The sequence below is a fragment of the Mus musculus genome, chromosome 4, assembly GCF_000001635.26.
Source record: "Mus musculus strain C57BL/6J chromosome 4, GRCm38.p6 C57BL/6J".
In the NCBI taxonomy this organism is placed as follows: domain Eukaryota; kingdom Metazoa; phylum Chordata; class Mammalia; order Rodentia; family Muridae; genus Mus; species Mus musculus.
Genome location: NC_000070.6, coordinates 19,416,110 through 19,438,821, shown reverse-complemented (window position 1 = coordinate 19,438,821; position 22,712 = coordinate 19,416,110). Strand labels below are relative to the sequence as shown.

Genomic DNA, 22,712 nt, shown 5'->3' with positions numbered 1-22,712 from the left:
CACCAGAGATTACCAGATTGTGAAAGGCAAACATAAGAATCTTCCTAACAGAAACCAAGGCTACTTGGCATCATCAGAAACCAGTACTCCCACCACGGCGAGTCCTGGATACACCAACACACCCAAAAAGCAAGATTTGGATTTAAAATCATATCTCATGATGCTGGTAGAGAATTTAAAGAAGGGCATTAATAACTCACTTAAAGAAATACAGACGAACACAGCTAAAGAGGTAGAAACCCTTAAAGAAGAAACACAAAAAATCCCTTAAAGAATTACAGGAAAACAAAACCAAACAGGTGAAGGAACTGAAGAAAACCATCCAAGATCTAAAAATTGAAGTAGAAACAGTAAAGAAAACTCAAAGGGAGACAACTCTGGAGATAGAAATCCCCATCAGCAACAGAATACAAGAGATGGAAAAGAAAATCTCAAGTGCAGAAGATTCCATAGAGAACATGGGCACAACAATCAAAGAAAAAAGCAAAATGCAAAAGGATTCTAACTCAAAACATCCAGGAAATCCAGGACACAATGAGAAGATCAAACTTAAGGATAATAGGTATAGATGACAATGAAGTTTTTCAATTTAAGGGCCTGTAAATATCTTCAACAAAATTAGAGAAGAAAACTTCTCATACCTAAAAAAAGAGATGCCCATGAGCATTCAAGAAGCCTAAAGAACTCCAAATAGACTGGACCAGAAAAGAAATTCCTCCTGACACATAATAATCAGAACAACAAATGCACTAGATAAAGATAGAATATTAAAAGCAGTAAGGGAAAAAGGTCAAGTAACATATAAAGGCAGACCTATTAGAATTATACCAGAATTCTCACCAGAGACTATGAAAGCCAGAAGATCCTGGACAGATGTTATACAGACACCAAGAGAACAGAACTGCCAGCCCAGGCTACTATAACCAGCAAAACTCTCAACTACCATATATGGAGAAACCAAAGTATTCCATGACAAAACCAAATTCACACAATATCTCTCCACGAATCCAGCCCGTCACAGGATAATAAAGGGAAAACACCAACACAAGGAGGGAAACTACACCCTAGGAAAAGCAAAAAAGTAATCTTTCAACAAGACTAAAAGAAGATAAGCACAAGAACAGAACCCCCAACTCTAACAATAAAAATAACAGGAAGCAACAATTACTTTTCCTTAATATCTCTTAATATCAATGGACTCAATTCCCCAATAAAAAGACATAGACTAATAGACTGGCTACATAAGCAGGGCCCAACATTTTGCTGAAAACAGGAAACCCACCTCAGGGAAAAAGACAGACACTACCTCAGAGTGAAAGGCTGGAAAACAATTTTCCAAGCAAATGGTACCAAGAAACAAGCTGGAGTAGCCATTCTAATATTGAATAAAATCGACTTCCAAACCAAAGTTATCAAAAAAGACAAGGAAGGGCATTTCGTATTAATCAAAGGTAAAATCTACCAAGACGAACTCTCAATTCAGAACATCTATGCTCCAAATGCAAGGGCATCAACATTAATTAAAGAAACTTTAGTAAAGCTCAAAGCACACATTGTACCTCGCACAATAATAGTGGGGGACTTCAGCATCCAACTCTCATCAATGGACAGATCTTGGAAACAGAAACTAAGCAGAGACACAGTGAAACTAACAGAAGTTATGAACCAAATGGATTTAATAGATATCTATAGAATATTTTTATCCTAAAACAGAAGGACATACCTTTTTCTCAGCACCTCATGGGATCTTCTCCAAAATTAACTATATAATTGGCCACAAAACAGTCCTCAACATATACAAAAAATATTGAAATAATCCCATGTACCCTATCTGATCACCATGGACTGAGGCTGATCTTCAATAACAACATAAATAATAAAAAACCAACACACATCTGGAAGCTGAACAACACTCTACTCAATGATAACTTGGTCAAGAAAGAAATAAGGAAAAAAGTTAAAGACTTTTTAGAGTTTAATGAAAATGAAGCCAGAACATACCCAAACTTATGTGACACAATGAAAGCACTTCTAAGAGGAAAACTCACAGCTATGAGTGCCTCCAAAAAGAAACCAGAGAGAGCAAACAGGAGCAATTTGACAGCACACCTAAAAGGTCTAGAACAAAAGGAAGCAAATTAACCCAAGAGGAGTAGACAGGAGGAAATAATTAGACTCAGGGATGAAATCAACCAAGTGGAAACAAAAACTCAACCAAAGAATCAAACAGACCAGGAGCTAGTTCTTTGAGAAAATAAAAAAGCTAGATAAACACTTAGCTAGACTTACTAGAGGGCAAAGGGACTGTATCCTAATTAACAAAATTAGAAATGAAAAGAGACATAACAACAGAATCTGAGGAAATCCAAAACATCATCAGATCCTACTACAAAGGGCTATACTCAACAAGACTGGAAATTCTGGGTGAAATGGACAATTTCCTAGACAGATACCAGGTACCAAAGTTAAATCAGGATCTGATTAATGATTAAAACTGTCCCATACCCCCTAAAGAAATAGAAGCAATCATTAATAGTATCCCAACCAAAAAAAGCCCAGGATCAGATGGGTTTAATGCAGAGTTCTATCAGACCTTCAAAGAAGACCAAACTCCAATTCTCCTCAAACTATTCCACAAAATAGAAACAGAAAGTCCTCCACCCAATTCATTCTATGAAGCCACAATTACTCTGATACCTAAACCACAGAAAGACCCAACAAAGAAATAGAACTACACAACAATTTCCCTTATGAATATTGATGCAAAAATACTCAATAAAGTCTTGCTAACTGAATCCAAGAACACATCAAAATGATCATCCATCATGATGAAGTAAGCAGGCTTCATTCCAGTGATGCAGGGATGGTTTAATATACAGAAATTCATCAACATAATCCATTATATATACAAACTCAAAGACAAAAACCCGCATGATCATCTCATTAGATGCTGAGAAAGCATTTGACAAAATCCAACACCCATTCATGATAAAAGTCTTGGAAAGATCAGGCATTCAAGGCCCATACCTAAACATAATAAAAGCAATCTACAGCAAACCAGTAGCTAACATCAAACTAAATGGAGAGAAGTTGGAAGCAATCCCACTGAAATTAGATACTAGACAAGGATTTCTCCCTACCTATCCAATATAGTACTTGAAATCTTAGCCAGAGCAATTCAACAACAAAAGGAGATCAAGGGGATACAAATTGAAAAGGAAGAAGTCAAGATATCACTATTTGCATATGATATGATAATATATATAAGTGACCCTACCAATTCCACCAGAGAACTCCTAAACCTGATAAACAACTTCACTGCATTAGCTGGAGGTAAAATTAACTCGAACAAATCAGTGGCCTTCCTCTACACAAAGGATAAACAGGCTGAAAAAGAAATTAGGAAAACAACACCCTTCACAATAATCACAAATAATATAAAATACTTTGGTGTGACTCTAAGGAAGTGAAAGATCTCTATGATAAGAACTTCAAGTTTTGGTGAAAGAAATCGAGTAAGATCTCAGAAGATAGAAAGTTCTCCCATGCTTATCGATTGACTGGATTAATATAGTAAAAATGGCTATCTTGCCAAAAGCAATCTATTGATTCAATGCAATGTCCATCAAAATTCCAACTCAATTCTTCACCAAGTTAGAAAGGGCAATTTGCAAATTCATCTGGAATAACAAAAAACCTAAGATAGCAAAAACTATTCTTAACAATAAAAGAACCTCTGGTGGAATCACCATGCCTGACCTCATGCTGTACTACAGAGCAATTGTGATAAAAACTGCATGGTACTCATACAGTGACAGACAAGTAGACCAATGGAATAGAATTGAAGACCGAGAAATGAATCCACACACCTATGGTCACTTGATCTTTGACAAAGGAGCTAATACCATCCAGTGGAAAAAAGACTGCATTTTCAACAGATGGTGGTGGCTCAACTGTTGGTTAGCATGGTAAAGAATGGAATTGATCCATACTTATCTCCTTGTACAAAGCTCAAGTCTAAGTGAATCAAGGAACCCCAAATAAAACTAGAGACACTGAAACTCATAGAGGAGAAAGTGGGGAAGAGTTTTGAAGATATGGGCACAAGGGAAAAATTCCTGAACAGAACAGCAATAGCTTGTGCTGTATGATCAAGAATTAACAAATGGGACCTCATAAAATTGCAGGGCAAAGGACACTGTCAATATGAGAAAAAGGCAACCAATAGATTGGGAAAAGATCTTTACCAGTCCTAAATCCTATAGGGGACTAATATTCAATATATATAAAGAACTCAAGAAACTGGACTCCAGAAAACCAAATAACCCTATTAAAAATGGGGTACAGAGCCAAACAAAGAATTCTCAACTGTGGAATACCCAATGGCTGAGAAGCAACTGAAGAATAGTTCAACATCCTTAATCATCAGGGAAATGCAAATCAAAACAACCCTGAGATTCTGCTTTATACCAGTCAGAATGGCTTAGATCAAATACTCACCTGACAGCAGTTCCTGGCAAGGATGTAGAGAAAGGATGGGATTGCAAGCTGGTACAACCACTCTGGATACCAATTTGGCGGTTCCTCAGAAAATTGGACATAGTACTACCGGAAAATCCCGCAATACCTCTCTTGGGCATATACCAAGAAGTTTTTCCAACTTGTAATAATGACACATGCTCCACTATGTTCATAGCAGCCTTATTTATAATAGCCCGAAACTGAAAGAACCCAGATGTCCCTCAACAGAGGAATGGATAAAGAAAATGTGGCACATTAACACAATGGAATACTACTCAGCTATTAAAAACAACACTTTTATGAAATTCTTAGGTAAATGGATGGGTCTGGAGGATATCATCCTGAGTGAAGTAACCCAATCACAAAAGAGCACACATAATAATCACTCACTGATAAGTGAATATTAGCCTAGAAAGTTAGAATACAAGATACAATTTGCAAAATTCATGAAACTCAAGAAGAAGGAAGACCAAGGTGTGGATACTCTGTTCCTTCTTAGAAGGGGAAACAAAATACCTATGGAAGGAGTTATAGAGACAAAGTTTGGAGCAGAGACTGAAGGAAGGACCATCCAGAGACTGCCCCACCTGGGGATCCATCCCATAAACAACCACCAAATCCAGACAGTATTGCATATGCCAGCAAGGTTTTGCTGATAGGACTCTGATATAGCTGTCTTCTGTGAGGCTATGCCAGTGCCTGGCAAATACAGAAGTGGATGCTCACAGTCATCTATTGGATGGAACACAGGGTCCTCAATGAATGAGCTAGAGAAAGTACCCAAGGAGCTGAAGGTGTCTGCAGCCCTATAGGAGGAACAACAATATGAACTAACCAGTACCCCCCAGAGCTCATGTCTCTAGTGCATATGTAGCAGAGGATGGCCTAGTCGGAGGAGGAGAGGCCCTTGGTCTTGCGAAGATTCTATGCCTCAATATAGAGGAATGCCAGGGCTTGGAAGCAGGAGTGGGTGGGTTGGGGAATAGGGGGAGGGAGGAGGGTATAGGGAATTTTTGGAGAGGAAACTAGGAAAGGGGATAGCATTTGAAATGTAAATAAAAAAATATCTAATAAAAAAAGAAAAATAGAAAAAAAGTCATAGAAAAAATTTTCCTAACCTAAACAAAGAATTTCCTATAAAGGTAAAAGAAATACCAGAACACCAAGTAGATTGGGCCAGATAAGAAAATCCCCTCACCACACAATAATCAAAACACAAAACAAAAAAGTGTTAAAATCTATAAAACAAAAAGATCAAGTAATATATACAGGCAGACCTGTTACATGTAACTTCTCAGTGGAGACTCTAAGCATCACAAGGACCTGCACAGATGTGCTACAGACTCTAGGAGAACACAGATGCCAGCATAGACTACTATACCCAGCAAAACTTTTGATCACCATAGGTGGAGAAAATTTTTTTCGTATTCCATGATAGAAATAAAATTTAAACATTAGCTATCTACAAATCCACTCCTACAGATCCAGCCCCAAAGAAGAAACTAGAAGGAAAACCCCAACCTCAAGATGCTACTTATAGCCATGGAAACACAAGTAATGAATAATCTCACAAGCAAAACCAAAAGAAGGGAATCACACACACACACACACACACACACACACACACACACACACACACACACACACTTTCTAATACCATCATCACCACCATCACATCCACCACCACCACCAAAAGAACAGGAATCAATACTCATTGGTCATTGATATCTCTCAACATCAATGGTCTAAAGTCTCCAATAAAACGTGACAAACTAACAGATTGGATTAAAGTAATAGGATCCCTCCTTCTGCCATATCTAAGAAAGATACTTCAACATCAAAGATAGACGTTACCTCAGGTTAAGGGTTAGAAAAAGATATGCCAAACAGATGGACCTAAGAAGCAAACCAGTGTACCCATTTTAATAGCTAAATAAATAAATAAATAAATAAATAAATAAATAAATAAATAAATAAATAAACTTCAAGCTAGATCTATTCAAAAGAGGTAGGGAAGGACACTACATACTCTTGGAAGGAAAAATCTACCAAGACAAGACAACATTTTAATTCTTAATATCGATGCCACAAACATAAGTGCAAATAAGTCTTTAAAAGAATCACTCCTACAGTTTAAATCACATATAGACCCTGACACACTGATAGTGGGGACCTCTCAGTATCCCACTTTCACCAATACATAGGTCTTTCAGACAAAAACCACTGTAGGTTCACCATCCCCGATTTTAAGTTGTACCCAGAAACATAGTAATAAAAATTACATGGTATTGGCATAAAAACAGACCCAACATATTGATTAACAAAATCAATTTGAAGACCCAGGACATAAGTCTACATACCTATGGACACTTAATCTCTGATAAAGAAGCCAGAAAAACACACTGGAAAAAAAGACAGCATCTTTAACAATGGTTCTGATCAAACTGGATGCCTGCATGTAGAAGAATGCAAATAGAACCATATTTCTCATCCTGCACAAAACTCAAGCCCACATGGATCAAAGACCTAAATATAAATCCAGATACACTGAACTTGATAGAATAGAAATGGGGGGGGTAGCCTTTAACCCACTGTTGCAAGAGATGACTTTTGAAGAGGACATGGATAGCATAGGCCTAATATCAACAATAATAAATGAGACATTTCAAAATGAAGAAGCCTCTGTAAGGTAAAGGACACTATCAATTGGACAAAGTAGCAGAATGGGAAAATATTTTTACCAACTTCACATCTGATAGACGTCTAATATACAAAATATATAAAGAACTCAAGTGCTAGATATCAAAAACTAAATAATTTAATTTAAAAAATGGGGTACAGATCTAAACTCCATAAAAGAATCACAAATGGCTTAGAAACACTTAAGGGAATGTTCAACATTAGCCACCAGGGAAATGCAATGAAAACTACTTTGGGATTCCATTTACTCCTGTCAGAATGGCAAGGATCAATAACATAAGTAAGACCTCATACTGGCAAGGATGTAGAGCAAGAAGAACACCCCTCCATTACTGGTGGGAGTGCAAACTTGTATAGCCACTATGGAAATCAATATCACATTCCTCTGAAAATTGCGAATCAATTTACCTCAAAACCCAGGCATACCACTCTTGTGCATATATCCAGAGGATGCTCCATTCTATCATAAGGACACTTCCTCAACCATGTTCATTGCAGTTTAATTCATGATAGCTAGAAACAAAATAACTTAGACATCCCTTAACAGAAAAATGGATAAACAAACTGTGATACAGTTACACATTTACACAATGAAGTACTTCTTTGCTGTTTTAAAAATAATTTCATGAAATGTGTAACAAATGGTTGGAACTAAATAACATCATCCTGAGTGAGATAACTCAGGTCCAGAAAGACACATATGGTATGTTCTCACTTATAAGTAGATATTAGTCATTAAGTAAATGATAGCCAAGCTATAATATATAGATGCAAAGAGGTTAGGTAAAAAGGAGGGGTCTAGGGAGGACACATGGCTCTCAGGTCCAGAATTGAAGTGTTCTCCTTAGGGGACTACTAGTTGAGTCATTGCTTGTGATCAAGTGTATCAGCTCTAATTAGCCTTCCTCCCTATAGCAGGTGTTAACTGCATAAATATTGTGGGAGGGAGAGAGATCTCACAGCTCTTCTGTGGCTAAAACTTCTGTATACTGCGTCCTACAGACACATTCCTCTTTGATATCTCCATTCCCAACTCCACTCTAGAAGCAATTGTTGATCAGATTTCTGTCTTGTTAGTTGGCCTATTACCCAATCCTGGTTCTCACAGTTAGCTGAAAAAAAATATTCAAAATCAGTGTCACTCTTAAAACTTATTATTCATGACATGATATGTTAGACTTCATGTAGTTTAAGTAATCAGCAAAACTTATATTAGGTAAAAATCTAGAGAAATCTCATCTGTTACTGTGATTTGCAGAGTTTGAAGTCAGTAAAGATCCTAGGCCTAAAAAGAATTCCTAAAGACCCAGCAGTCTTCTAAACATTGAAATATTTTACTTTCCTATTTTGTTGCTGTTTATTTGGCTTTATTCACTGTCTAACAATGTTTAATTTTAAAATTTATAAATTACAATCAGCATAATTAAGATTATTTTTTCTGTTTTATGTCATCTGGCAACATGAATATCATTCCTTTCATACTTTTATCAAAATCCTGGCAGAAATCTAGAACAGACTTCTTGGATATTGACTTGCTTCTGGTAGCATAAGGAGTCAGCCAGTGGTTGGTCCCAGGATTTGGAGGAACTTTGCCTAACAGTCCGTGACACAGCTTCTGTTTTGTCATCTACAGTTTAGTGGTGGTAATTATGTATTTCAAGTCATGTGCTTTTTCAAAAATTGCAATTTTTTTTTGTCTTTGCAGGAATTCAGTGTTCACATGGATGCCATGGCTCAAAATACATCACTATATGGAGAGGTCTAAATTATTGTTCTAACATGAACCTCTCCCAGGGACAGAAGATTTGGAAATCAAATTTTTTCCATGAAGTAGTTTTATCACTCCAAACTAACTTTCTTAGTCTGTTTGTGCATTCATACTCAGGAGATATATAGCTGTGTCCTCTGAATTCTGACAGTCTCTCCTTGAGAGGGAAGGGTACTCATAGGAAGGTAATGAAACTTGTGAGACTCACAGAACTTTTAAGATCCAGAAAGCTCAGAAAGTTGCCAGTTTCTGAAGGCCTGTCTGTAAGTGCAGCTTTTTGAGTCACTACTGATGGTGGGGTGGGCTTTCCTGCCATGCCTTTGAGTTACCCATGCTTCTGTAGGTAGCTCCTTGCTTACACCTTTATAGGTAATTCCTATACACTCACTGCATTACTTGAGCAAGGATTATTTTGTCATCATTGTTCTGTCTGGAGTGAATAAACATCCATGCCTCTCTGGAAAAAGACGTACAGCAAGAAAATAGAGTTTTTATAAGTCACTCAGTAGCCCTAAATCTCTTAATACAGGAATGGAATTTCAGCATAAATTCTGGTGATGATGTCATCACCCGAACCGCTGAACTTGGTTTATTTTTATTATTGCAGATTCTAGGCAAACCAATGCTATACTGAGGGACTTTTTCTTAAAGCAAGCTACATCTAAAGCGTTGTCACTAATAATAGGAGTTACATGAGTAGGTCAGTGCAGAGCTGATCTGGGAACTTGATTCATCATAAGTTGCCAAGGCACGTTCAGAATGGAAGGTGATGCTCTTGTTAGCAAAAACAGAACAGTGGAGTTTAATTAAATTTAAATTTATGCAAGGAGAGTCTGAAGAACTTGTCTGAATAACTTCTCTTCCTTGACACTAATTAGAAAAGAGAGGCTTCTAAAGCAAATTGTCTGTTGAGCTGGGACCCATAATCTTTTGGATTTTTGTAAGCTGTCTAGGTTATTTTGACGTTGTTAAAACATAAGGCAGGGCCAATGAGATGACTCAGCAGGTAAGGGCACCTGCTGCCATGTCTGTTGACTTTAGCTCTCTCCACTGACCCACTGACTCTTATAGTGACAACCACATGTATACCTTAGCACATGTGTATTCTTCTAAATCTTCCACACTGTACACACAAACCAAATAAATTAATAAAATAACAATTAAAATGGAAAGATAGAAAAAATTCACAAATTCTATATAAAGCAAGAACCTAGAATTTTTTGAGAAATTGATATTGTATCTTTCTATTAATTATAAAAGTACTTGCCTTGAATAACTCCACCTTGTCGATGATACTGAAGTTTATGTCAAGGGCAATAGACAACTGCATTGCTGTCGGGAGGTTCTCAAGCAAGTTGGACTCATCTTTGTAAAAATAAATATATCAATCTCCAAAGTAGAATAATTGGTAAAACAATTCACCAAAGAGTAAGTATAAAAATAATTGAAAATGAACAACATGCAAATGTTTTATCAACAAATATATCTCAAAAATCCGTGTCTTTATTATACATATTAGATCTATATACCTACCATCAAGGTTTTGTGTGTGTGTATGCATATGTATGTGTATGTGCTTATGCATATGTGTGTGTTTAATTCATGTGTGTACATATGCCATGTGTGCTTGTGTAGAGGCTAGAGGAAGACACTCTGACTTTTGAGATAGAGGTTCTCACTGATCTAGGAACTCTCTGTCTAGGTTGGTTTGCCAATAGGTTCTAGGGATCCCCCTTCACCTTCACTACACTGGAGTTTCAGATGTGTCCTCTCCTGTTTTGAAAGACAAGATCTTTCAGTGTAGCCCAGGTTGGCCTTACAGCATTTTTTTTTTCCTGGGGCCTTCCAAGTGCTGGAATTACAGACAATGACATACTCAGACCTTCACACATCACAATGGTGCCCTTTTGCTCATGAGAGCAAAGAAATATTTTAATTCTAAATGGCAAACTGAATATTACAGAGTATTGTTTTTAGAAATTTTAAGAGATTAAATTTAGTGCCAGTGAGACAAAGGTTAGTGAACAGACTAAGACGGAAAAATGATCTAGGTCTTGTTTCCGCCAGCCCTCTCAGCTCAAAGATGGCAAATGATGAGTGGTGGGGTGTTTGAAGGCATATGGAGATCTGTCATGTCCATTATCTTATTTGACCTTTATAATAATCCTTGGACCAGGAATTTGCTTCTACTTTGCAGATAGGAGAAGAATAAAAGAATTTAAACTCAGAGAGGCTGTAAGTGACTTGCTGGGTTAAGCATAATTAGTAGGCACCTCAGCTGGGAACATAATCTAATGAAGAAATGTGCTGAGTACATTTAAATTATTGTTATTTAGTTGCGTATTAACTCAGTAATGAACCTGAATACGTTATGGATTTGTTTTTCACACATGAATTAAATGATGGACCAACAGACTGACAAAATATTTCACAGACAAAATTGCCCATTCTTAATATCAAGTATGCTCCTGGTTCATGAAGTTGCATTTCTCTCTCTCTCTCTCTCTCTCTCTGTCTCTGTCTCTGTCTCTGTCTCTGTCTCTGTCTCTGTCTCTGTCTCTCATCCTGTCTGGTTTGGAACTTGCAATATGGACTAGCTAGCCTTCAACTCACTTGCCTCTGTCTTGGAAGTCCTGGGATTTTATACACATACTATATTCAGTTTTATTTTGGATATCTCCTTACATCTACTTAAGTAAATAGGAAAAATTATTGTGCTATATTGCTAACTTGATTGCAACATAGATCATAAATATAGCCATATTTCATATAAAACATAATTTGGGGGCTAGAGCGGCGATTCAGTAGTAAGGAGCACTTGCCACTCTTGCAGTTCCCAGTACACATATGTTGGCCCACAACCATCTTAACTCCAGTTGAAGGGGGCTTGAAGCCATTTTCTTTTTGCCAGTGCAGGCACCAGACATACTTACACTGTACATAAATACATGCAGGTCCTTCTAAATAAAATAAAGCAAAATAAAGTAAAATGAAATGAAATGAAATAAAATAAAATAAAACAAAATAAGATAATTTCTTATTTATGAGGACTATTTGTCCCAGTAAGCCAGAGTTGAATCTATGTCTGTAGTTGCTCCTAGGAGCCATTCCTTGTAATTTCTTTGCCCCTAGAATTGCTCTCATACGTAGCTATAGATATAAAAAGGAGGTCATTATGAGCATTCTGAGGGTTCAGTTCACCAGTGGCAGACTGGTGAAGAAAAAGTCCTATAACCAGAACTAGTAGATACATTTTTATCTGAGAAGAATTTGTGACTTGAAAAATCTTGTTTTTTCACTAAAGGAAGTAGCTTTGTGCTGACTTCTCAGTAATATTAATTCTTATTTTTTTTTACAGAAAAAACTATAAAATTGCATTTATTGTCAACTAGGTCATAACAGTTTGTACGCTTTAGTAAATATTATTTTTTGAGCTCAAGTACTGGCGTTGCAGAGTAGACAATATTGATAAATAATGGTCTGTTAGAACTAACTGCAAACCATGCTGTGTAATGAAAATGGCCTGAAAACCTGAGCTTTCTTTGCACACTGTGATCCAGAGGAGAGGAGCTGTCACACGCAGAACAAGAGCTTGGACAATGAATTCAGAGCTCAGTTGCAGTTATGAGTCCTTGGCCAAAGTTTGCAGTAGGAATCTCAGCTGTTTCTTTGCTTCTGAAAAGGGGTCAATGACATCTAATTTCTCCAATTTTGTGTGTGTGTGTGTGTGTGTGTGTGTGTGTGTGTGTGTGTGTGGTGTGTGTGTGGCATGCATGTGTCCAGGTGTATGTATGTGTGTAGAATGTGTGTGCTTGTATGTGTTTAAGTATGTATGTGTGTTGCCTGTGTGTACCCATGCATTCATGTGTGTGTATGTGTGTGTGCACGATGTGCTTATATATGTGTATGTGTGTGTGTGTGTGTGTGTGTGTGTGTGTGAAGCAAACTGTGTAATTTCTTGCATATGGTTGGCACTAAGTAGACTTTCATCTTTTTCTTCCAAGACTTGCCTTGGATTATGGCTCTACATTTAAGAAAAATTTATTCATGTTAAATTAATGCTGGAGAGATCTTTGTTTTTCAACCTGTTAGTCAATTCCAAAGAACTCCTCTTTCTATCTTACATAATTTTTATTATGTGATAAAGTTTACAGGAATGTAAGGAGTCATTGGTTATGCTCACCTAGGATTCTTTGTGAGTTCCATGTATATTCCAGCCAAGTCCGAACTCGATACTGCACACTCTGAGGAATAGAGTATTTGTTCATGTAGGCAATGATATGGTCCATGCAGGCTTGGAAGTAGTTCTGATTGGCTGTTGCTGCCCCAATCACATCACGCATCTAAAACCATAAATATGGTCATTTACACCCAGGAGAGAAATTCCATCTGAATTGCTTGTTCTTACACAATATCTGTGTCTATTGTCCTGGTTACTTGATTTTAACACACCGACATCAGATCTTAATAAAAGGTAGGAAATGAGATTATCTCGCTGACAATAATAAAGCCCATTAGACCAATAATGTGAGATTTTTGTGAGGCTTTGGTCTCATAATTCAGGTGACTGCACACAATCTTCATATATTTATAAATTACTGTGAAAATGATACTGACATTTTAAAACAACTATAATCCATGCACAGATGCAAGGGAAGTGTAACGAGAGATGAGCAATTATCCTGCAGAATGGCTAGTCTGCTAGTCGGTTTTGAGAGTCTCTCTGCTAAAGTACCTTTCACAGATCAACCAGGGTGGTTGCCTCTGTAGGCTCAACTTGTCATGCAATTCCAGCCTCTGTTCTTCCCTTTGTGTTGTTTAGACAGATAAAATCAAATCGTACCATGCTCAAGGCACAGTATTCAGCAGAAGTTGAAATGTGCTGAAATTACTGAAGCGTTGACTGCCGCTGTGACAGTCCTTAAGGAACTGTCAGGTTCAGTTCTCGGATGTTTACAACTCAGCCATAAAAACCCACTCTAGGTTAAAAGCTGATCTTTAAGGTCTCAGCACAAAAAAAGATATATTGCTTGGCTCTTCCTCTCACATAGAGAGAAGCAAGTGGTTATAAATTTGCTTTGACTGTGAGTTTATTATAGGAGGAAAGCCAGGTCTCGCTAATACTTTGCTCATTCATTCTAGTAGCTATGAAGTCTTTTCTGCTTATGGAAAAAAAAACTCTTGATTTTTTTAAAAATATAGCTCAAATACCATACATTGTGATGGCTTCCTCAATTTACAGTTTTAGACACAATAGAATTTACTACTTTTTCAAAGTATTTGTCCAATAGCTATACAGACAGTCTGTAATGTCAGTCTTTCAGAGGCTCTTATTCTTCAACAGTTGTGTAAATATTTTTCTATGGTTGTGATACTTAGATCTTCTCTTTCCATGTTCACGTGCCTCAAACAGCATTATTCAGTTTTTGAAGGCTATCAGATATGATTTATCAGAGGCTAGGTTGAGAGATTTAACAAGGGTGTTAGCTGGGATTCAAGGACAAAGTTAAAGCCTTACTAAATGGTTTTGAGGGTCAAAGAATTGGTATTGTATCCATCCAAACATCTTTGGTACTATCCTCTACCAGTGTTGGGTTTCATTGATGTAGGAAGTGAGGGTAATATGTATTCTGCAATGAGTTCTAGTGTAGAGAAGCATATGAAGGTTAGAGAGTTAGAAAATATCAGGGTATGTGGATTATATCAGAAAGTAGAATTCAGGAGTAAACAATGATGGTTAATTTGAGGCATAGTCACTGGTATTACTATATGTCTAGATTTTGAACACATGACAATGTTGTTTGAGGCTCTCTTACGTTTATTTCTATCTGTTTACTTCCTAGCATCTTTTAATCACTCTGAGAGGTTAAGACACATATCTTTATCTGCATCTTTAATCTTTCCCTTGTATATCAGTATCACAGTTTCAGGTGTTGCTTATCCAGGTTACATCTTCAAATGCAATTTTAAAGGCAAATACACTATACTTATTGGGTTTTCACATTCATAAGAATCACCAGAAGGAGGGATACTGATTTTCTTTGAGTTAATTTTGCTGAAGTTGTTTGTCAACCATAGGAGTTCTCTGGTAGAATTATGGAGGTTGCTTATGTATTCTATCATATCATCAGCAAATAATGATACCTTGACTTCTTCCTTTCCAATTTGCAGCCTCTTAATCTTTTGTTGTCTTATTACTCTAGCTAGAACTTCAAGTACTATATTGAGTAGATAGGAAGAGAGTGGGTAGCCTTGTCTTGCCCCTGATTTTAGTGGTATTGCTTCAAGTTTCTCTCCACTAAATTTACTGGCTATTTGCTTCCTGCATATTGATTTTGTTATGTTATGTATGTCCCTTGAATCCCTGATCTCTATAAGACTTTTAACATGAAGGGGACTCTTACAACTGCTAAACAGCTTCAGCAAAGTGGCTGAATTTAAACTCGAGGTTCTAGCTAGAGTAATAAAACAGCTAAAGGAGATCAAGGGGATACACATTAGACAGGAATAAGACAAAATATAGCTATTTGCAGATGTTGCAGTAGTATACATAAGTGACCCCAAAATCCTGCCAGTGTGTGAGGAGCGGGTGTGGCGGCAGTCCCAAGAAGGCGCCAGGTACTGCAGCTAAGTCTTATGACTTGCACCTGAATATAAGCCACAACCATCATGAGAGCTGCGCAGGTGTACCAGGATACTGGTGAATCCATTTTGGTGGAGATATGCTTTTGCTGCTCTGATTAGCTGAAGCGGTGTACCTGGTGAGGTGACGTGGCCTGCTGTGAGTGGATGAGGGCTGAGAGTATATAAGAGTGAGAGGCCCGGATTAGAGAGAGGATTATTATTAGTGGGAGATATAGATGAAGAGAAAGAAGAGAGAGGAAGACTGAAGTTTGTTGTTAGAAGGACTGGTGGTCGTGTCGTTCTTGCTGGTCGAGAGCGGACGCGACACCAGTGAACACCTGCAGCTGATAAATACCTTCAGCATAGTGGTTGAATACAAACTTAATTTAAAAAAATCACTAGCTCTCTTTTATACAAATGGTAAACAGGCTGAGAACAAAATTAGGGTAATGATGCCTTTCACAATAGCCACAAATAATATGAAATGTCTTGGTGTAATTTTAACCAAGCAAGTGAAAGATCTGTATGACAAAACTTCAAGTCCCTGAAGAAAGAAATTGAAGGAGACCCCAGAAGATGGAAAGATCTCTCATGATCATGGGTCAGTAGGATTAAAATAGTACACATAGGTACCTTACTGAAAGCAATCTACAGATACAATGTAATTCCCATCAAAATTCCAACACAACTTTTTACAGATCTTAAAAGAACATTGTTTCAACTTCATGTAGAATAACATAAAACCCAGGATAGCCAAAAGAATCCTGATAATAACAGAACTTCTGGAGGAATCACCATCCTTGTCTTCAAGCTGTATTATAGAGCAATAGTAATAAAAACTGCAGAGTATTGATGCAGAAACAGACAGTTGATTAATGGAATAGATTAAAAAAACCAGAAATAAACTCACACACCTATGAACACTTGATTTTTGACAAAGAAGTCAAAACTATACAATAAAAAAGAAAATATCTTTAACAGATGATGCTGGTCTAACTGATGGTTTGCATGTAGAAAAATGCAAATAGCAATCCACACTTATTACTCTGCACAAAACTCAAATCCAAGTGGATCAAGGACCCCAACATAAAACTGAATATGCTGAATCTAATAGAAGAGAAAACGGGAAACAGTCTTTAACACATTGGCACAGGAGAAAGTTCCCTGAACAGAACACTAATGACTCAGATTCTGACATTAACAATTGATAAATGGTACCTCATGAAATTGTAAACCTTCTGTGAGGCAAAAGACACTGTCAATAGGACAAAATGTGAGCCTACAGATTTGGAAAAGATCTTCACTAACCCTACATCTGAAAAAGGAAATTAAACATCAACAAACCAAATAACCAATTTAAAAATAGGATATAGATCTAAATAGAGAATTTTCAACAGAGGAATCTCTAATGGCTGATAAGCACCTAAAGAAATATTCAACACCCTTAGTCATCACGGAAGTGCAAATCAAAACCACCTTGAATTCCACCTTACCCAATCAGAATATCTTAGACCAAAAACTAAATCGATAGCACATATTGGAGGTGTGGAGCAAGGGGAACACTCCTCCATTGCTGGTGGGATTGCAAACTTGGACAACCACTCTGGAAATCAATGTAGTTTATGAAGAAACTGGAAATAGTTCTACCTAAAGACCCAGCTATACTATTTCTAGGCACATAACCAAAATATACTCCACCATACCACAAGGACATGTGCTCCACTATGTTCATGACAGCTTTATTTGTAATAGCTAGAAGTGGAAGCAACCCAGATGTTCCTCAACTGAAGAATGTAGACAGATAATATGGTTCATTTACACAATTGAATACTGTTCAGCTATTAAAAAGGAGGACTTCATCAATGTTGCAGGCAAATGGATGGAGCTAGAAAATATCATCCTCAGTGAGGTAACCCAGACCCAAAAGGACATGCCTGGTATGTACTTAATGATAAATGGATATTAGCCAAAAAGTACAGAATACTCAAGATACACAATACAGGACCAAATAGTTAAACAAGAAAGAAGGCCCAAATGAGGACGGTTGAATCCCCCTTAGAAGGGGGAACAAAATAGTCATAGGAAGCAAAGGGAGGGAGTGATCTGGGTGCGAAAGGGGAGTGCAAGGAGAATAGGTGAGCAGAATCAGGTATGGGGAGAGACAGGAGAGAGGACTAGAGGCCCAGGGGAATGAATGGAAATATGCAGCTGTTGGGGTTGAGATGCGGGCTCAGGGGAATATCTAGGAAGTCCCAGAGACCTTGGATGGGGGAGATTCCCAGGAGGTAATGTGGGTGACCTTAGCCAAAATGCCCAACAGTATATGGAAACTTAAGAAACCATCTCCAGTAGCCAGACAAGACTCTCAGTGGAGGGATGGGTACCCCAACCCACCAACAAAACTTTCGACTTAAAATTGGTCCTGTTTAAAAGAAATGAAAGGAAAAGTTGGATGAGAACCTGAAGGAATGGCCAACTAGTGACTGGCCCAACTTGAGTCCTCTCCCATGGTCAGGCACCAATTTCTGACACTATTAGTGTTGCTATATTGTGCATGTAGATTGATGCCTACTACTATAGCTGTCCCCTGAGAGGCTCTACCCAGAAGCTGACTGAGACAGATGCAGATTCCCACAGACAAACATTGGATGGAGGCTTGGGACCCCTATGGAAGGGTTAGGGGAAGGACTGAAGACTGTGAAGGGGATGGCAGCCCCACAGGAAGAACATCAGGGTCAACTAACTTGGACTCCTGGGCGCTCCTAGAGACTGAGCCATAAACCAAAGAGCATACATGGGTTGGTCCAAGGACCCCAGCTTATTTATAACAGAGGGCTGCCTTGTCTAGCTTTAGTAGGAGACAATGAGCCTAATCCTGCAGAGACTTGATGCACCAGGGTTGGGGGAAGGCCACCCTATCAGATGAGAAGGGGAGGGAGAAATGGAGAAGAGCAGTATTTGGGATGTAAATTAATTAATTAATTAATTAATAATTAGAAATTCAGTCATCAAAAGATTTGTTAAGATGTATGCAGTGGTTTCAGTAGGTCTAAAGTAGAGTCCATGTTTAGGCTTTCTCAGGTGAAATAGCTGTGGCTGTCCAGGGAAAGCATTACACTGAGGCTGGGCAGACATCATTTTCATTTTTCTCTCTTTATTGATTTTGAGACAGAGTCTAGCAATGCAGTACAGGCTGAGTTTGAATTTGTTGTGTAGACTAGACTGGCTTTGATTTTTCCCTTTCCTCTTGCTTCTGCTTCCCAAGTGCTCAGATCACAGGACAGAGTTATCATTTCCCAGTCTTTTGAAAACTGCTTGGCACATATCAAGTGCTCAATAGGTATTGGATTTTTCCTTTAACTGTCCATTTAATCATATACTGTTCTACTTTAAGACAGTGTGAACTGTATGACTTGCAATGGCTCTTCATCTTGTCTCTTTTTGAGACTGAGTGTCACTATGTTGCTCTGACTGTCCTGGAACTCACTATGTAGACCAGGGTGGCCTCAAACTCATAAAGATCTTCTTGCCTCTGCCTTCCATATTCTGGGATTAAAGATGTGTGGCACCACATCCAGCTGAACTTCCTAATCTCATAGAAATTGGATCTTCTCATTTTCAAAAATGTGAAAACAGTGAATGGATCTCACATGGATTTATGGTTCATTATGCCATAAAGAATAATGGTTTTGCTGTTTCACTGCACTTAAATTGAAATTGAAATTATTTCTAACTAGTTTTATATTTTCACCATTAGTAAATTTCTCTATCTATTGATGATAGTTTACACTTACAGTGTTTAACTTCTTGAAACTTATTGTGCAATAACTAATTTTTTTCAATGGAGTTGTCTTCCCAATTTCTCTTTCTAGTGCATTAACACATCTAAGCTGAACCTGACATGCCTTTGTGCATTGACAATAGCTGCCAATTTACTGTCTGTATTTTTATGTGTTTGTATTTGATACTTGCTTGCTCCTCCTAGATGTGGCCAATTTCTGAGAGATAGTCATGCCATCTCTGAGACTCTCTTCTGAGAGTGATTTTTATAATTCAAGTTAACTAATCCATAATTCCTACTCTTTATATAGCCATCATATAGTCTCCTTATCTACCTCTTCTATAGTATAGTACTAGGCTCTGGAACAATAGACTCAAAGCTTGATGAAATTACCTGAATTAGCTAACTTTGATGCTTACCCAGCTGTAGTGTCTTATTATTTTGTTCAATATCCTCATCTTCATTGTATGGAATGCTCCCTTCTTTTAAGACCCTTGATCACTTTTTAAAAAAATTTAAAATTTTTTACTAGATATTTTCTTTATTTACATTTCAAATGTTATATCCCCTTTCCTGGTTTCCCCTCCAAAAAAATCCCTCCCCTCCCCCCTCTCCCTGTTCCCCAACCCACCCACTCCCGCTTCCTGGCCCTGGAATTCCCCTATACTGGGGCATAGAACCTTCACAGGACCAAGGGCCTTTCTTGCCCTTGATGACAGATTAGGCCATCTTCTGCTACATATGCAGCTGGAGCCATGAGTCCCAACGTGTGTTTTCTTTGGTTGGTAGTTCAGTCTCAGGAAGCTCTGGGGGTACTGGTTAGTTCACATTGTTGTTCTTCCTATGGGGCTGCAAACCCCTTCAGCTCTTAACCCAGTCACAAAAGAACACATATGATATGCACTCACTGATAAGTGGATATTAGCCCAGAAGTTCAGATACAATTCAAAAAACACATAAAACTCAAGAATGAAGACCAAAGTGTGGATACTTCGATCCTTGATCACTTTTCAATAGCAATTGTCCTTAATCTGCTAGTTACTACACTAAGCAGCAATAAAACACATATTTAAGGCTAGTGGGATGCCTCAATGGTTAAAAGCACTGGATGATCTTCCTGAGATCCTGAGTTCAATTCTTAGCAAAAATATGGAAGCTTACAACCATCTGTAATGGGATCTGATGCCATCTTCTGGTGTGTCTGAAGACGGCTAGAGTGTACTCATATACATTAAATAAATCTTCAAAAACACATTTAAAAATGCTGGTCCTATTTAGTTTATATTATAATTAACATTGAATCTCCTTGCTCAATGCTTTTCATAGGCTGACTTTCCATTGCTTTCAAGGCAAAACTCAGATTTAGGTGCTTCTCTGCCATTTGGTATTCCTCAGGTGAGAATTCTTTGTTCAGTTCTGAGCCCCATTTTTTAATGGGGTTATTTGATTTTCTGAAGTCCACCTTCTTGAGTTCTTTATATATGTTGGATATTAGTCCCCTATCTGATTTAGGATAGGTAAAGATCCTTTTCCAATCTGTTGGTGGTCTCTTTGTCTTATTGATGGTGTCTTTTGCCTTGCAGAAACTTTGGAGTTTCATTAGGTCCCGTTTGTCAATTCTCGATCTTACAGCACAAGCCATTGCTGTTCTGTTCAGGAATTTTTCCCCTGTGCCCATATCTTCAAGGCTTTTCCCCACTTTCTCCTCTATAAGTTTCAGTGTCTCTGATTTTATGTGACGTTCTTTGATCCATTTAGATTTGACCTTAGTACAAGGAGATAAGTATGGATCGATTCGCATTCTTCTACATGATAACAACCAGTTGTGCCAGCACCAATTGTTGAAAATGCTGTCTTTCTTCCATTGAATGGTTTTAGCTCCCTTGTCGAAGATCAAGTGACCATAGGTGTGTGGGTTCATTTCTGGGTCTTCAATTCTATTCCATTGGTCTACTTGTCTGTCTCTATACCAGTACCATGCAGTTTTTACCACAATTGCTCTGTAGTAAAGCTTTAGGTCAGGCATGGTGATTCCACCAGAGGTTCTTTTATCCTTGAGAAGAGTTTTTGCTATCCTAGGTTTTTTGTTATTCCAGATGAATTTGCAAATTGCTCCTTCTAATTCGTTGAAGAATTGAGTTGGAATTTTGATGGGGATTGCATTGAATCTGTAGATTGCTTTTGGCAAGATAGCCATTTTTACAATGTTGATCCTGCCAATCCATGAGCATGGGAGATCTTTCCATCTTCTGAGATCTTCTTTAATTTCTTTCTTCAGAGACTTGAAGTTTTTATCATACAGATCTTTCACTTCCTTAGTTAGAGTCACTCCGAGATATTTTATATTATTTGTGACTATTGAGAAGGGTGTTGTTTCCCTAATTTCTTTCTCAGCCTGTTTATTCTTTGTGTAGAGAAAGGCCATTGACTTGTTTGAGTTAATTTTATATCCAGCTACTTCACTGAAGCTGTTTATCAAATTCTTAAGATATTTTATTCTTGAATTTGTTTCTTATTTCCAAAAGCCCTTCGTCTCATCAGTGTTGTTTGAATGTCAAACCCATTTCATGCTTTACCACTGACATATTTCCATAAGTAATTATGATCAACAGAACTGACTGTTGGTGATAACTGAATACTACCTGACCCTTGAAAACACCTCAATATGCATCTTTCCCATATAACCTGAGAGGCTTCCCTTTACTGAACAGCAGACAGCTTCTGAACTCTGCCATAAGCCATGTTTAGAGACACTTAACATTAATTGATGCACTAGTTGAGATCTGACAACTTTTTAGTAGTATCAAATATCAAATATCATCTTATTGTTTCAGAATGAATTTTATCCATACTGCAGTGAATGTGTTAGGAATGTGTTTCTAGTGTGTTTATTGATTTTGTGATACAGTTTGAGCTCTTAAATCATGTATTATAGCCTTCATCATATAGCCTTATATGGACTTGGATTACTGAGTGGGAGGAAGCAAAATCAAGACAATAAATATTTTCTGAATTCATAATGGCCAAAAATTAATTAAATAAAATATCAAATGAGTATGAAGTGTCTCTGGTAGAGTTTGCCCAGGCTGTTTGGCATAACTTCACTTTAGCCTTGGTTCTGATACATCACAGGCCTACTTTGCATTGTGCACTTTGCAACACATTATGCAAAAATACATGTTCTTTGAAACACCTGGCTCAAATTCTAGACTCCATTATGTATTATGAATTATAATGTTTTTACTGTAAATTCAAAGGGTTTATATCCTAACAAAATTGACTGCCAGGTCTTATGGAAGATTTAATGCCTAAAAAGGA

The 22,712-nt window shown here is 37.6% G+C and overlaps 1 protein-coding gene across 1 annotated transcript in view; it reads right to left on the bottom strand.

Annotated features, from left to right (window-relative positions):
- The window catches only part of Cngb3 (cyclic nucleotide gated channel beta 3), a 229,774-nt gene that overhangs the window by 71,802 nt on the left and 135,260 nt on the right, over window positions 1-22,712 (bottom strand). The window contains exons 12-13 of the mRNA NM_013927.2: window positions 13,173-13,332; window positions 10,257-10,354 (exon numbers count right to left, since the gene is read on the bottom strand). Of these exons, the coding sequence (NP_038955.1) occupies window positions 10,257-10,354; window positions 13,173-13,332 (258 nt within the window). The remainder of the gene's footprint in view (window positions 1-10,256; window positions 10,355-13,172; window positions 13,333-22,712) is intronic.